Genomic DNA, 15,586 nt, shown 5'->3' on the forward strand with positions numbered 1-15,586 from the left:
AAGCCTGCCAGCCTGAATGGTGGAAGCAGGAGTCAGTCTCAGGGATGTATTCTCAGGTGCTGACTGATTAGTTCTGGGAGTTAACCCCGCTGTGCCTGGCAGATCCTTTACACATCAACTATGAAAAACGTCTGACTGCTGTGCTTGCCAACAAGGGTTTTGCCACCAAGTATTAAGTCTTGTTTGCCAAAAGGATCAAATACTTATTTCTCTGTGCACAATGCAAATAAATATATATAATTTTGACAATGTGATTTTCTGTTTTTTTTTTTTTTATATAATCTATCTCTCACTGGTAAAATTAACCTAGCCAAAAAATTCTAGACTGTTCATGTCTTTGACAGTGGGCAAACTTACAAAATCAGCAAGGGATCAAATACTTATTTCCTTCACTGTACAATGGGTAGAATACCCACAACGGAGTGTCACAGATGCCATTGCTTGGATGCAGATTTCTGGTATCTTATGTGGAACTATCCATATATTTCTGATTTTTGGGCACAAATATTTAACCTCTTATCCTCCCTTTTACCGTCCCCTGTGCCCATTTCCCCTAAGGTGGCTTTATTTGGTATCTTAGATGAAGAGCTTTGGCCACACTACATGCAAATGTTCTTGAAAGAAACCTTGTTTTTTGCTAGGAAGGCCATAGCTATTCGCTGGATGGCTGATAACACGCCCTCGGTTGCTCAATGGAGAGGTCTTGTCAATACAGTAATAACATATGAACGATTAGTATATCAACATAGAGGATGTCCGGATAAATTCTTCAAGGTCTGGGGTCCCTGGTTAGATACTCCAGAGACTTTTGATGTAGAGGAACCTTAACTGCCATCTCATGGTGTATGTCCTTAACCTTATTCGGTTATTATATTACCTATTACACATACTCCTCATATTTGTGATATTTTCACGGCATACACAACAGGTTTTATTGTTGTTTAAGAGTTTATTTATTGACAAACTATATAAAAGTTTTTGAATGTTGCCGATTACCCTTTCCCTTTTTTCTCTCTGTATCCTATGTGATGTAACAATTAAGTTTCTTGGTGCACTTGCTTGCCCTTCATCCTGTCTGCAACATTTTAAATAAAGCGAATAAAAAAAGAAAAAAAAGAAGTGGTTTTAGGCTCTCTCAAATAGGACTGACTGCTGTAATGCCTCATGACCTTTGCATCCTGATATAATAAGCAGAGCATGACACTATGCATGTATAAAATAAAGAAGAACACATACTTACTCTGAGACATTCCCAGGTACAAGGCTGGCCTGTCCAGAGAAATGCAAGAGGCGCAGTGTGTCAGCTGGAGTAGAGACAATCTTGTTTGCGACAGGACTGATAGGAGATTCTATTTAGGGAAAATGGTATTAAAGAAACATCAAATCAAACATGCACTGAATATTTGATGTTCACTTAAGCTATTTCACAATCACGCCACAAAAGGTTATGGGTCATCATGAGGAATCACTGCATCAGAGCTCACTAAATGAGCCCTCTTTCTTAAACACTGAAGGCAAACCTTAACCCCTTAAGGACACAGCCTCTTTTTGCCTAATGGACCAGGCCATTTTTTTCAAATCTGACATTTGTCACTTTATGTGATAATAACTTTGAAATGCTTTTATTTTTTCAAGCGATTTTAAGGTGGTTTTCTCATGACACATTGTACTTTAAGTTAATGATAACATTTGGTCGATACTTTCAGTGTTTGTTTGTGAAAAAGACCAAAATGTAGAGAAAATTTGCAAAAATTAGAATTTTTCTAAATTTAAATGTATCTACTTGTAAAACAGATACTAATACCACACAAAATAGTTACCATTTATCATTTCCCATATGTCTTCTTTATGTTTGCACCGTTTTTTGAACATCCTTTTATTTTTCTAGGACGCTACAAGGCTTAGAACTTTAGCAGCAATTTCTGACATTTTCAAAAGGCTTTTTTTTTCAGGGACCAGTTCAGTTCTGAAGTGGCTTTTAGGGCCTTACAGATTAGAAACCCCCTATAAAACATCCCATTTTAAAAACTGCACCCCTCAAAGTATTTGGAACAGCATTTAGAAAGTTTCTTAACCCTTTTGGTGTTTCACAGGAATTAAAGCAAAGTGGAGGTGAAATTTACTAATTACATTTTATTTTGCATAAAAAGTTTTCATTAAAAAAATTCTGTAACACAGAAGGTTTTAACAGAGAAACGCAACTTCATATTTATTGCCCAGATTCTGCAGTTTTTAGAAATATCCCACATGTGGCCCTAGTGTGCTACTGGACTGAAGCACCGGCCTCCGAAGCAAAGGAGCTCCTAGTTTATTTTGGGGCCTCTATTTTATTAGGATATATTTTAGGCTCCATATCTGGTTTGAAGAGGTTTTGTGGTGACAAAACAAGGGAAACCCTGCCAAAAAGACACCATTTGGCAAACTACACCCCTCAAGGAATTTATCAAGGGGTATATGTGAGCATTTTAACCCCACAGTTTTTTTTTGCTGAATTTAGGATGTAAATCTTAGACTCTAATTTTTTTCCAATAAAAGGAGAAAAACCACCCCAACATCTGAACAGCAATTTCTCCCGATTATGGCCAAACCCCATGTGGTAATAAACTGCTGTTGGGCTGGAATGGTTTTCGGGCGCAATGTCACATTTGCAATGCCCCTGCGGGACCAAATCAGCGGAAACCACCCAAAAGTGACCCCATTTGGGAAACTACACCCCTGAAGGAATTTATCGAGGGCTATAGTGAGCATTTTGACCCCAGAGTTTTTTTTTTTGCTGAATTTAGTGGAATTATGCTGTGAAATTGAAAATGAAATTTTTTTCGTGGAAATTTTTAATTTTTACAAGGAAAAAAGGAGAAAATGCACCACCCAACATTTGAAAAGCAATTTCTCCAGATTACTGCAATACCCCACATGTGGTAATTAATTGTTGTTTGGACACTCGGCTGGGCTCAGAAAAGCAGGAGCGCTATTTGGCATGCAGATTTTGCTAGCTTGGTTTTTTGGGTGCGATGTCGCATTTGGAAAAACCCTGAGGTACCAGAGTACAGTGGAAGCCCACAAGAAGTGACCCCATTTTAGAAACTACACCCCTCAAGGCATTTATCATTTGCCTGGAAATATGACAGGGCTCAGAAGTGAAGAGCACCATGCGCATTTGAGGTCTATTTTGGTGATTTTCACAGGGCGTTTTTACGTTCGTGTGCATGGGGCCTAAGGGCTTGTTTTTTGCAGGACCGGTTGTAGTTTTTATTGGTACTGTTTTGGGGCCCACGCAACGTTTTGAACACTTTTTATGCCACGTTTTGGGAGGGGTAATAAATAAATAAAAATCAATGCCATAATCGCTTTCTTTTTTGCGGTGTTCACCGCGCAGGAAGAACAACATTATAGTTTTGGGTCGTTACGGACGCGGCAATACCAAATGTGTGTACTTTTTTTTTTTTTTAACGGTATAGTTTTTTTCCTATAATAAAAGACTTCTTATAGGAAAAAAGGCAGTGTTTATTTTTATTAACTTGAAACCTTTCTTTTTACACTTTTATACAACTCTTTTTTTTTTTTTTTCTTTCTTTTCTTTCTCTGAGGGTATGTTCACACGCACTAATTACGGACGTAATTCGGGCGTTTTTGTCCCGAATTACGTCCGAAAATAGCGCCTCGATAGCGTTGACAAACATCTGCCCATTGAAAGCAATGGGCAGACGTTTGTCTGTTCACACGAGGCGTATATTACGCGCCGCTGTCAAATGACGGCGCGTAAATAGACGCCCGCGTCAAAGAAGTGACCTGTCACTTCTTTGGCCGTAATTGGAGCCGTTATTCATTGACTCCAATGAATAGCAGCGCCAATTACGTCCGTAATGACGCGGCGTTCAAGCGCCTGCACATGCCGTTACGGCTGAAATTACGGGGTGTTTTCAGGCGGAAACATCCCCGTAATTTCAGCCATTACGGACGCCCTCGTGTGAACATACCCTAATGCATTACACTACGTGGGTAGTTCAATGTATTAGAGCTGTCATTCACTGACCGCAAGCCTATTAGGTCCGTCTCTGGACGGGGCCGAATAGGCTATCGTACGTGGCAGACCAGGAGGCCATTGTTAGGCCTCCGGTTGTCATAGTAACGATCAGCATCCTTACGATCACATCGAGACAATCGATGCAAACCACTAAGATGCCGCGATCGCTTTTGATCGTGTCATCTAAGGGGTTAATGGCAGGGATAAGAGCCAGCTCTGTTCCCTGTCGTTACATCACGGTGCTCCTGAGCCTGCGCCATCTTTGTTTTGCGACCGAAAGTCTTTTAGGCCCCGCCACCGTTGTTAGGCCTCCGATCTGCCAAAACAGCCATCGGAACCCCGCGATTTGCATTGCGGGGTTCCGATCTGCTAGGAAACACCATAGAAAAACAGTCATATGCCGTGTCATTAAATGTCAGGAGGTTTTGCTTATGATGGTGGGAACAAAACCTACATACAGTGGTTTCTAATTTCATGTCCTCTGGCAATGAATGGTTAATTAACAATGTTTAATATCCTTATTTTTCTTACCTGAATTACTGGGCTGCCCAAAAAGGTCTTCCTGACTAGAGACGAGATCTGAGGTATCCATTTCTTCCTCCATATTTGTACAACATGATTCCACTTTAGCATGTATTTCTTTTTGACTTGGCTGCTCTTTCTGATCACAGTTGGGTGTTACGGTAGTGCACATTTGTTCCTCACTTGGATTGCTAGATGTCTCCTTAGAGCATACTTCCTCCTGTTGTCTGGAAAGACTAATAATTATTTCTTAATTTGCAAAAAGGAAAAACTCACAACTTAATTCAACTCCAAAACAATGACCCCTAAAAATAGATCTTTAAAAGGGATTTTCTGGTGATTAACAAAAATCTAATTCTCTTATCCGTGTCATTTAGTCTTAAAAGGCAGTCCCCAGGGGAAAAAAATGAGGGCTAAGCAGGTTCAGCAGAGGCATCTGCGTATGCAAAATATATGAAATTTCTAGAACTCTGAGGAGGTTTAAAGGGACGCCAAAGTAGCTGCCTTACACATCTGTACTGCATTTTGCTGTACTGTCCATGAGGCACCCACTGCTCTAGTGAAATGGGTCGTTATCAAGAAAGTTGGGTCTCTGGCCATTGACCAGTACACCTCACAAATGGTAGACCAAATCCAGCTAGCTATGGTGGTCTTGTATGTTGTCAGGCCCTGTCTAGGGCCTTCCAGAATGAGGCCCTAGACAGGGCCTGACAAAGTTTGAGCGGCGGAAGAAAGTAGTTTGAATTAGGTAAATCTGTAAGGAGCAGAACACATCCAAAATGTGGAAAGAATGTTCCCTAGGGTGGGAAGAGCGCAAGGCAGAAAAGAACAATATCCTCATTAATGTAAAAGGATGAAACCACCGTGGAAAGAAAGGTAGGGACCGGACGGAGCACCATTTGGTCCTGGTGAATTACTGGGAACGGGGCTCTACAGGACAAGGCTGCCAGCCTGGAGACCCCTTACCGACATTTGACATAATGAACATTAGTCGGTAAGTAAGGGGGGGAGGTATGTAGCGGCAATTGAAAAAATAAAAATAAAAAACAAATTAAAATTACAAATCTGTTAAGGTATTTAGCAATGTACAATAAAGATATTAAAAAGTTCAAATGTTCCCATTTTTTCCCTTAAAGTAATGTAAAAAATAAATAAGATAAACATAAATTGGTATCGCCTTTGTAAAAGACCAAACTAAAACAATACATCATTATTTATCCCGGAAAGTGAATGCGGTTACAAAAAAACAAACAAATACACCAATGTCAGAATTGCTCCCCTCACTAAATGGAATTAAAAGCGATCAAAAAATAGTATGTACCCAAAAATGGTACCAATAAAAACTGGAGCTCTGAATAATTTTCTCCAATAAAGTGTGGAAGCACTGGTAAAAAGGTCTGTGTCACTGTGCTCAGCGTCTACAGGGGTATAGCATGGTACGGAGAGAACACTTTTTTGTTTAGTGTCTGCCTCCTAGTGGCAGCAGCTATACACAAAATCATCATCTGTGTCCGCAAATGACACGAACAAGAAGTTGTAATTAAATGTTGCACCGACACTTAGAGCCGGTAGAGAAGACCTGCCACCTCTCTATTTTTTATGTACATGTGAATATTATTTTTTTTTAAAAAGTTAATATTCAGCATTATAGGTGATAAAAAAAGGAGAGAGAAGGGGACAGGTATATAATATATATAAAAATAAAACAAAAAAGTTGGGAAAATTTGGCCTATTTTTTTAACTATTTTCTTGATATAATGGGGAAAAACATAAGTTGTAAAAGTACCGTTTGAACTCATCTTCCAATACGTGGGGTGTAGCACTCTCTCTTTTCCCTGTTTCAGCACCAGTGTCATGGAATTCTGAAACCGATAAAGTTTAGATATAAATAAAAATACAAATACATATTATTTTAGTTTTATTGTTAATATTTTAATTGAGAAATAGAAAGCCACGACACTCTGCAAGATCCGTAATACTAATTATATCAATGGCGCCCCATGTGTCTATCTGGGTTCCATCATTGTGTCCATCGTTTTCACGGAAAGAAAAGCGTTGCAGGCATCGCTATTCCTCCCATCAAATCTGACAGAATTTGCCTTGAAGGCTCCAACGCAATTCCGAACAGAATAGAACCTAACCTATACAAACAAGTCTCTTGTAAAACATCCGTATACAGAGATAAATATTTTAGATATGAACAGTTATTTAGGCTCAGACACATAGGCTCTATTCACACCGGCGTGGTAGCTTCTATTTTTACAGAATCCATTACAGATATCGGTCAGATATAGTGATTTTTTTTTTAGCAACTCAATGTAAATTATAGCAACAAAATATCTGTGTGCCGCCTTAGCAACAACCCCAGCATGGACGTAAAATATGCATATGATATAATAGACATTTTACATCTAGGGCGAGTTCACACAGTTTTTTGGCGCTGACCTTGACACGGAAACAGTGTTGGAATCCGCGCCAAAAACGGCCTAAACCGCCTTCCATTGATTTGTTCCAGGGTTGCTTTTAGCAGCTCGCGGGAAAAGAAAAAGCAGCATGTTCTTTCTTGCCGCGGTTTTACCTCTGACCTCCCACTGAAATCAATGGGAGGCAGAAAAAGCGTTTGTCGCTGCATTTTTTTCCCGCAGCGCTCAATGGCCGCGGGCGAAAAACACCGCGAGAAAGTGCAGGCAGGTCAAAATCTGCAAATTTTTTTCTGCCTGCAAAATCCTCGGTGTGAAAAGGGCCTAAGAGTTTGCTATATATTCATAAATCTTATAATTGTAGCAGATCGACCGAATGTAGCGCAACACCACTTGTATTATCTGAATGTAGCTCTCAAGCTAGAAACGATCGCAGACCACAGTTTTATGACATTTATAAGCAAACACAATAGCTTATATTAACTATACTAATGCTTCTCCAAACAGTAGTGGGAAGCGTGAAATACAGTAACTAAACTGCCTTGAGTAGGCAACAATACTCAAGGACAAACATTACATTAGTAAAGAAAACGTGTTAATACCTGCTTGATTACATTCAAGTGTCTGAGGTTCAGGGTTTGTTATGTCTTGCAAAACCATTCTACGATCCTCCCTTGTGCTTTGGCCTTCAAAATCCTGACTCTGGGATAGTTCCAGGACTCCAAATGCCAGCTGTGAAGTCTCAGACTCTGGAAAAGACGTATACGTTGCGTGAGGCAGACAATTCCGATGCTCTGCTTTTGGAAATATGTTCCAATATGGAAGTGTTGTCCACTAAAAATTCCATCAAATCAGAATCTATAATGAATCTCAACATGTGAAACTATTTGCCCTGTATTTGCATACAGGTTGATTTAGAGACCTATAGTGAACACATTCAGATCCCCACACCCTTGTGGAGATCTGGATGTGCCATTCACATTCACCGCTGGCAGAGGGTATTGATTTTGTCGTCCCACTTTCCAACAACAGTGGACTCTTTAAAGGAGCTGATCTAACTTGAGATCACCCTGCCAGAGTTTCTTTTTCAGCTCTCTGCACTTTCTTGTGTCTGTCGGGTGTGTCATAAAGAACAGTGTAAAGATAGCCAACAGGAACAAAGAGATAGCTGCAAGCCATCTAAATATGCAGCATTCACATGAATTTTGTCTGGAGTAACTTAGTTTTCTCCAACAACGGAAGTAATAGACAATAAAGACATCTCTCACATATTCAAATTTTCACAAAATCGACAAACCAACAGGACCTTAGATTTTTTTTTAAATACAAACAAGGAACGGGTTACATCCTGTCCGGGAGATCCATTTTAAAAATTTTAGAACAAAATAAAAAAAATTGGAACATGGCACAATGAAAAGGGGAAACATGGAATTACGTACCTTTCACCTGCCCATACATGTGCAGCACAAACCCTGGGGCACTTTACATTTTTTTCCTCCTCCGTTATTTAGATATCGGTGCGGTTATATTTGGCGCCCGATATTTAAATAACCCCCTGAACGGTCAATAAAGTGTGTAATTGGCAAGGGGGCGTGTAACATCGCTGTGACACGGTCCAATCAGCTGCGGACGGTGTCACAGCAAGAGCTGGAGGGAGGCGAACGTGTGCGCACGCGCAGCTCGGAGCTTTGCGAGCATGTGCGCACACACACTCTCAATCTACAGCTCTCGGCAGACAAGGACGACAAGACTGTGATCTCTCGCGAGACATCACACAGTTGTGTCTGCCGAGAGCTGAAGAGTGAGTGAGAGCGCTCTCCTATCTCTCCAGCTCTTGCTGTGACATTGTGCGCAGCTGATTGGACAATGTCACAGCGATGTTACACACCCCCTTATACCAATTACATGCCCCATTGACAGTTCAGGGGGTTATTTAAATATCGGGCACCAAATATAATAGCACGAATATCTAACTAACGGAGGAGGATAGGGAAAAAAATGCAAAGTGTCCCAGGGTTTGTGCAGCTCTGCCTATTACATGCTGCATATGTATGGGCAGGTGAAAGGTTCTCTTTAAACTATAAATAAAACAATAACACAAGCGGATTGATGGTGTAAAAATAATCTTGGCCACAGTCTTTATTAAAGGTTTTAACAATATAAACTTTAAATCAAACATAAATAACCATTATAAAACTTTAAAACAAGGCTTAGTCAAAAGCTCAAGCCTACGAACTTAAAGCTGTCCACTCAGAGTACTGAGCGACTTACCCCCTTACAATAAAAGCCGTGACAAATTACATCACAAACGTAAAGAAAATGATGTTAATAAAAAGGTAGGAGCAGCGTTCTGTCTTCAGGAATATGCTGGAGGTCTGACCAGACCCCTGCATCTTCCTCACGTTTTAACTTCACCTGACAGCTGCCCTTCTCCCAAACCCATGCCCATTACCAAGCTTAGGTTAACTCTACCCCAATGCTGCCAGGTCACATGTGCCAATACTATGGTCCAATGACAGGCATCACTAGACAAAACTTAAACTCTGCCCAGCACCAACTTATATGTTTTTCCCGGACAAAATTTAACCCTTTAGGAAGAAGCCACAGGGATGATTGAATTACCATGTGGTTCCCTCCTAAAGGTTCGGGCTCCATCATACTCTCAGGAAACATTAAAGGGTAACTAAACTTTCAAAAAACTTTTGACATGTCATAGTGGCAGGTCAGAAGTATGGATCGGTGGGGTACCGAGAACTAAGACCCCCACTAAAACAAAGCGGCAGCAGCGCTCAGTGGAGCGATGTGCCGCTTTTATCCCGATCGGCTTTCTTTGGAAGACAGACCAGAAACAAAGCAGCACAGCGCTCGGCCGAGCGCTCCTTCCACATCGTTTTAGCGATCGGTGGGGGTTTCAGTGCTCGGGCCACCCCTGATCAAAACTTCTAACACACCACTATAACATGTCAAAAGTTTTTTTACCGTTTACTTACCCTTTTAAGGGGTATTCCGATCTCAGACATTTATGGCATACCCCCATTCTAGAGATAGGTGCGGGTCCCAGAGATGGAACCCTACTCCTTTCCCCTACTCCTTGTGCCATGATTTGATCCTGAAAAAAGACATATGGAAGATCGGATCTCCCAAATGTGATGTAAATCTAACCTACGTTAGTCAAAGGGAATGCAACTTCTACTGCCTATTCCAGGTGGAATGTCCACTACTGAGAACAGATCTTTTGCTTCATAATGTTACCTTCAGCCTGGAGTGACTGTGTAGTGCAGTCACCTGCATTTTCAAGTTTATTACTTTCATCACAGTTGAAGTCACTGAATAATGGAAATAAAACATTTGATTAGAAAATATGGAACTGAATAATTAACATAAAACAAGCTATACAGTAAGTAGACCTAAAGTTAAACATCGTTCTAAAGTCCGCAATCTCCGATTCTAACCCATTACCATTAAATATTGCTTTAGACCTTTATGTTAACAGAAATAGCCATCTAAAAGGTATGTTCACCTTTCAACACTATTTTACAAATTACATATATACTAGATGGCCAAAATTATGTGGACACCCCTCCTAATTAGAGTTCTGGTTTTTCAGCTAGACAATCACTGTATTTGGCCAACTCATTGCGGCATGGCTGGGTCCTATTTATAGTTTATCACTGGGAAGAGAGAACCTGTTTTACTTTGTAATAAAAAGAGTTTCAGTTCGGTTTCTTTCCATGCTCGTGTCATATCGGCAGGTGTACAAAGTGAATTCTATGTTCCCTACTATGTTTCCCTACTGTTCCATACTTCGGAGCTCTCAGAGCAGCCTTTGGAAGGGGCATCACCCTGAAAGCTGCCCTGAATTCTTCTGCTAAATTATTTGGTATGCAATCAGCACCTCTCCTACACGTCTCACTGTGGATACAGCTCATCAGGTAGACCTAGTTTGTGTTTTCTAATTACACTCACTGAATTACCGTCACTGAACCGGTCAGCCCCTCTGGCCTGATGGATTCAGGTCTCAGCGCACGATACAGCTGCTCTGTATGCAGTATACAAAGTAGCAGTATCTCAAAATGTAAAAATAATTTTTAATAAAATCTAATTACAAAGATGCACCAATCACACATTTTTGTCTTAAATTTTTTTTTTCCCAAAAAGGTGTACATAGCCTTTCAATATGTCATGGTCTGAATAGGACATGTACAGTGAAGGAAATAAGTATTTGATCCCTTGCTGATTTTGTAAGTTTGCCCACTGTCAAAGACATGAACAGTCTAGAATTTTTAGGCTAGGTTAATCTTACCAGTGAGCGATAGATAATATAAAAAAAATCTGAAAATTACATTGTCAAAATTATATGTATTTATTTGCATTGTGCACAGAGAAATAAGTATTTGATCCCTTTGTCAAACAAGACTTAATACTTGGTGGCAAAACCCTTGTTGGCAAGCACAGCAGTCAGACGTTTTTGGTAGTTGATGATTAGGTTTGCACACGTTAGATGGAATTTTGGCCCACTCCTCTTTGCAGATCATCTGTAAATCATTAAGATTTCGAGGCTGTCGCTTGGCAACTCGGATCTTCAGCTCCCTCCATAAGTTTTTGATGGAATTAAGGTCTGGAGACGGGCTAGGCCACTCCATGACCTTAATGTGCTTCTTTTTGAGCCACTCCTTTGTTGCCTTGGCTGTATGTTTCTGGTCATTGTCGTGCTGGAAGACCCAGCCACGAGCCATTTTTAATGTCCTGGTGGAGGGAAGGAGGTTGTCACTCAGGATTTGACGGTACATGGCTCCATCCATTCTCCCATTGATGCGGTGAAGTAGTCCTGTGCCCTTAGCAGAGAAACACCCCCAAAACATAATGTTTCCACCTTCATGCTTGACAGTGGGATGGTGTTCTTTGGGTCATAGGCAGCATTTCTCTTCCTCCAAACACGGCGAGTTGAGTTAATGCCAAAGAGCTAAATTTTAGTCTCATCTGACCACAGCACCTTCTCCCAATCACTCTCAGAATCATCCAGATGTTCATTTGCAAACTTCAGACGGGCCTGTACATGTGTCTTCTTGAGCAGGGGGACCTTGCGGGCACTGCAGGATTTTAATCCATTACGGCGTAATGTGTTACCAATGGTTTTCTTGGTGACTGTGGTCCCAGCTGCCTTGAGATCATTAACAAGTTCCCCCCGTGTAGTTTTCGGCTGAGCTCTCACCTTCCTCAGAATCAAGGATACCCCACAAGGTGACATTTTGCATGGAGCCCCAGATCGATGTCGATTGACAGTCATTTGGTATGTCTTCCATTTTCTTACTATTGCACCAACAGTTGTCTCCTTCTCACCCAGCGTCTTACTTATGGTTTTGTAGCCCATTCCAGCCTTGTGCAGGTCTATGATCTTGTCCCTGACATCCTTAGAAAGCTCTTTGGTCTTGCCCATGTTGTAGAGGTTAGAGTCAGACTGATTCATTGAGTCTGTGGACAGGAGTCTTTTATACTGGTGACCATTTAAGACAGCTGTCTTTAATGCAGGCACCAACTTGATTTGGAGCATGTAACTAGTCTGGAGGAGGCTGAACTCTTAATGGTTGGTAGGGGATCAAATACTTATTTCGCTGTGCACAATGCAAATAAATATATATAATTTTGACTATGTGATTTTCAGTTTTTTTTTAAAATATAATCTCTCTCTCACTGGTAAAATTAACCTAGCCATAAAATTCTAGACTTTTCATGTCTTTGACAGTGGGCAAACTTACAAAATCAGCAAGGGATCAAATACTTATTTCCTTCACTGTATGCCACAAGTAAGAACTTAAAATCGCTAAGCTCCCCGATCAATTGTAGGGGCTCTTATTGTGAGTGAGGTGCAAGCATTTAGGAGTAGCAACAGCTCAGCCACGAAGCGATAGATCACACAAACTCACAGAGCGGAGCTGCCAAGCGTCAGAGTACGACACGTAAAAAGCACCTATTCTTTGTTGTATCACCCACTATAGAGTTCCAAACTGCCTCTGGAAATGACTACAGCACAAGAAAAGTGGGTAGGGGGCTTCATGAAACGGGTTTCCCTGGTCAAGCAGCTGCATACTTGGCTAAGATCACCATGCACAATGCCAACATCAGATTGAGTGGCGAAAAGCACACGGATATTGGACTCATGAGAAGTAGAAACGTGTTCTGTAGTAGAAATGAATCTAGTTTCGCTATCTGGCAGTCTGATGGGTTTGGCGGCTACCAAGAGAATCCTGCCTACATGAATGCTTAGGGCCTACCGTAAAATTTGGTGTAGGAGGGTTAATGGTCTAGGCATGCCCCTTATTTCCACTAGAGAGTATTGTTCAAAATTAGTTATCCAGGACTTTTTAAAATCTGCAGCAGGGCGGGGGATGGAAGAATATAATAAACTGCCCCCTACTCAATTATTTGGTATGCAACCAGCACAACCTCTCCTACACGTCTCACTGTGGATACAGCTCATCAGGGAGAGCTAGGTTGCGTTTTCTAAATTACACTCACTGAATTACCGTCACTGAAGTGATTGGCTGCAGCGGAACGTGACCGTTTATTATGTTCTGCCATCCCCTGCCCTGATGCCCCGGATAACCCCTTTAACTCCTTCGTGACAAACATATTTTAGGCCTTAATGACCAAGCAATTTTTAACAATAAGAAACCACGGCACTTAGCAGGCAGGTGCACGGGTAGGGTTCCAATCCGTAGTAATATAGAAGATGACACGGCACTCCGTGAGTGCCGTGTCGTCTTCTATACAAGCAATTTTTTACGTTTTTCCATCGTCGCATTTAAAGGGCTATGACTTATTTTCCCGTCGACGTAGCTGTATAAGGACTTTTTTTTTGCGGGACAAGTTGTATTCTTTAATAGAACCATTTTGGGGGACATATAACTTTTATTTAAAAAAAATTTAAATAATGGTGAAATTGCTGGGGTTTTTTCTATTCCCCTAATAGAAAAAAAAAAACAGCAATTTTACTATTCTTTTTTGCGTCTTAAATTTATGGCGTTTACCGTGTGGTATAAATAACATGATTACTTTACTCAGCAGGTGATTACGCTTGCGGCGATACCAAATTTATATAGTCTGTTTAACTACTTTTACACAGTAAAATGTTCTTCAAAATTATTTGTTTTTATGTTGCCATATTTTAAGAGCCATAACTATTTTTTATTTTTCTGCTGCCAGACTTGTAGTTATTTTTTGCGGCACGACTTATAGTTTTTATTACTACCATTTTGGCGTACATACGACTTTTTGATCACTTTTTATAACAAAAAATTTTGAAGGCAGGATAAACAGAAAACAGCAATTCTGGAATTGTTTTTTTTATTTATTTTTTACTGCGTTCACCATGTGGGTTAAATAATGTAACAGTTTTATAGTCGGGGTCGTTACAGATGCGGCGATACCAAATATGTGTAACTTCTTTTTCCATAATAAAGGATTTTGGAAGGTGAAAAAGTGGGTTTTTAATTTTTTTACTTTACTGTGCGATCGTTTGAGCACTTTTATAATACACTGCAATACTTCTGTACTACAATGTATTATTGCCTGTCAGTGTAAAAGTGACAGGCATCTTGTTAGGCCATGCCAACAGGTATTTACTAAAGGCAGAACTGAAGGCCTTTGCTAGGCCCCCGGCTGCCTTAAAAACCTTCGGAACCCCACGATCGCATCGCGGGTGTGCCGATGGGGTGAGAGAGGGAGTCCCCTTCCTCTAAAACCACTGAGATGTGGCGGTTGCTATTGACCACTGTATCTGAGGGGTTAAATGGGCAGGATCGATACAGATTTCAACCCCACCCGCTCGAGTACGTCTGCTGCAAGCTCCCTTCTAGCTGAGGTCAGGGAGCTTTTACTGCTCCTCGCAGCGCTGTTTTATTCTGATGCAGCACTGTAAAAAGGCTAATACATTAGTATAAAGCCCGTTCGTGGCCACAGTAAAAACACTTATGGGCAGTCACTAGCCGGTTAATGCGACAGAATACAAAAGACATTTTAAACAATTGTGCGCTTCCAACTTTGTGGAAAAAGTTAGAAGAATGCCCTTTCCTGTTCCAGCATGACTGTGCACAAAGCAAGTTCCATGAAGACACAAGTTTGGTATTGGAGGAACTCAAATGGCTTGCACGGAGCCCTGACCTCAACCCTATCGAACACCTTTGGGATGAATTGGAACGTTGATTGCAAGCTAGATCTCATTCAGTCCCTGACCTCACAAATGCTCTTTTAGCTAAAAAGAGTAGGGGCGGTTTTAGCCGCAAAAGTAGACAACTTCATGTTAACTGCCATTGTTTTGGAATGCGATGTCCAACAAGCTCATATTAGGTGTGATGATCCGGTCTCCACATACTTTTGGCCAGATAGTGTATACAATGCATTCGGAAAGTCTTCAGACCCTTTATTTGTTTCACATTTTGTTATGTTGAGGCCTTGTGCTAAAAAAAATAATCAAGTTGTTTCCCCTCATTCTGCACTCAATACCCCATAATGACAAAATGAAGACAGAATGTTAGTAATCTTTGCTAAATTTCTTGAAAACGAAAAACGTACATTTTGCATTGACATAAGTATTCAGACCCTTTACTCAGTGCTTTGTTGA

The 15,586-nt window shown here is 40.8% G+C and overlaps 1 protein-coding gene across 8 annotated transcripts in view; it reads right to left on the bottom strand.

Annotated features, from left to right (window-relative positions):
* The window catches only part of TP53BP1 (tumor protein p53 binding protein 1), a 135,695-nt gene that overhangs the window by 70,026 nt on the left and 50,083 nt on the right, over positions 1-15,586 (bottom strand). For 5 of the 8 annotated variants that reach the window (XM_075858094.1, XM_075858090.1, XM_075858093.1 and 2 more), the window contains exons 5-9: positions 10,219-10,292; positions 7,569-7,715; positions 6,333-6,408; positions 4,556-4,782; positions 1,241-1,349 (exon numbers count right to left, since the gene is read on the bottom strand). In XM_075858094.1, coding sequence (XP_075714209.1) covers positions 1,241-1,349; positions 4,556-4,782; positions 6,333-6,408; positions 7,569-7,715; positions 10,219-10,292 — 633 coding nt within the window. The remainder of the gene's footprint in view (positions 1-1,240; positions 1,350-4,555; positions 4,783-6,332; positions 6,409-7,568; positions 7,716-10,218; positions 10,293-15,586) is intronic. The other 3 variants (XR_012882443.1, XM_075858089.1, XM_075858095.1) reach the window with 1 other exon arrangement.

The sequence above is a fragment of the Rhinoderma darwinii genome, chromosome 3 (genome assembly GCF_050947455.1).
Source record: "Rhinoderma darwinii isolate aRhiDar2 chromosome 3, aRhiDar2.hap1, whole genome shotgun sequence".
Classification (NCBI taxonomy): Eukaryota; Metazoa; Chordata; class Amphibia; order Anura; family Rhinodermatidae; genus Rhinoderma; species Rhinoderma darwinii.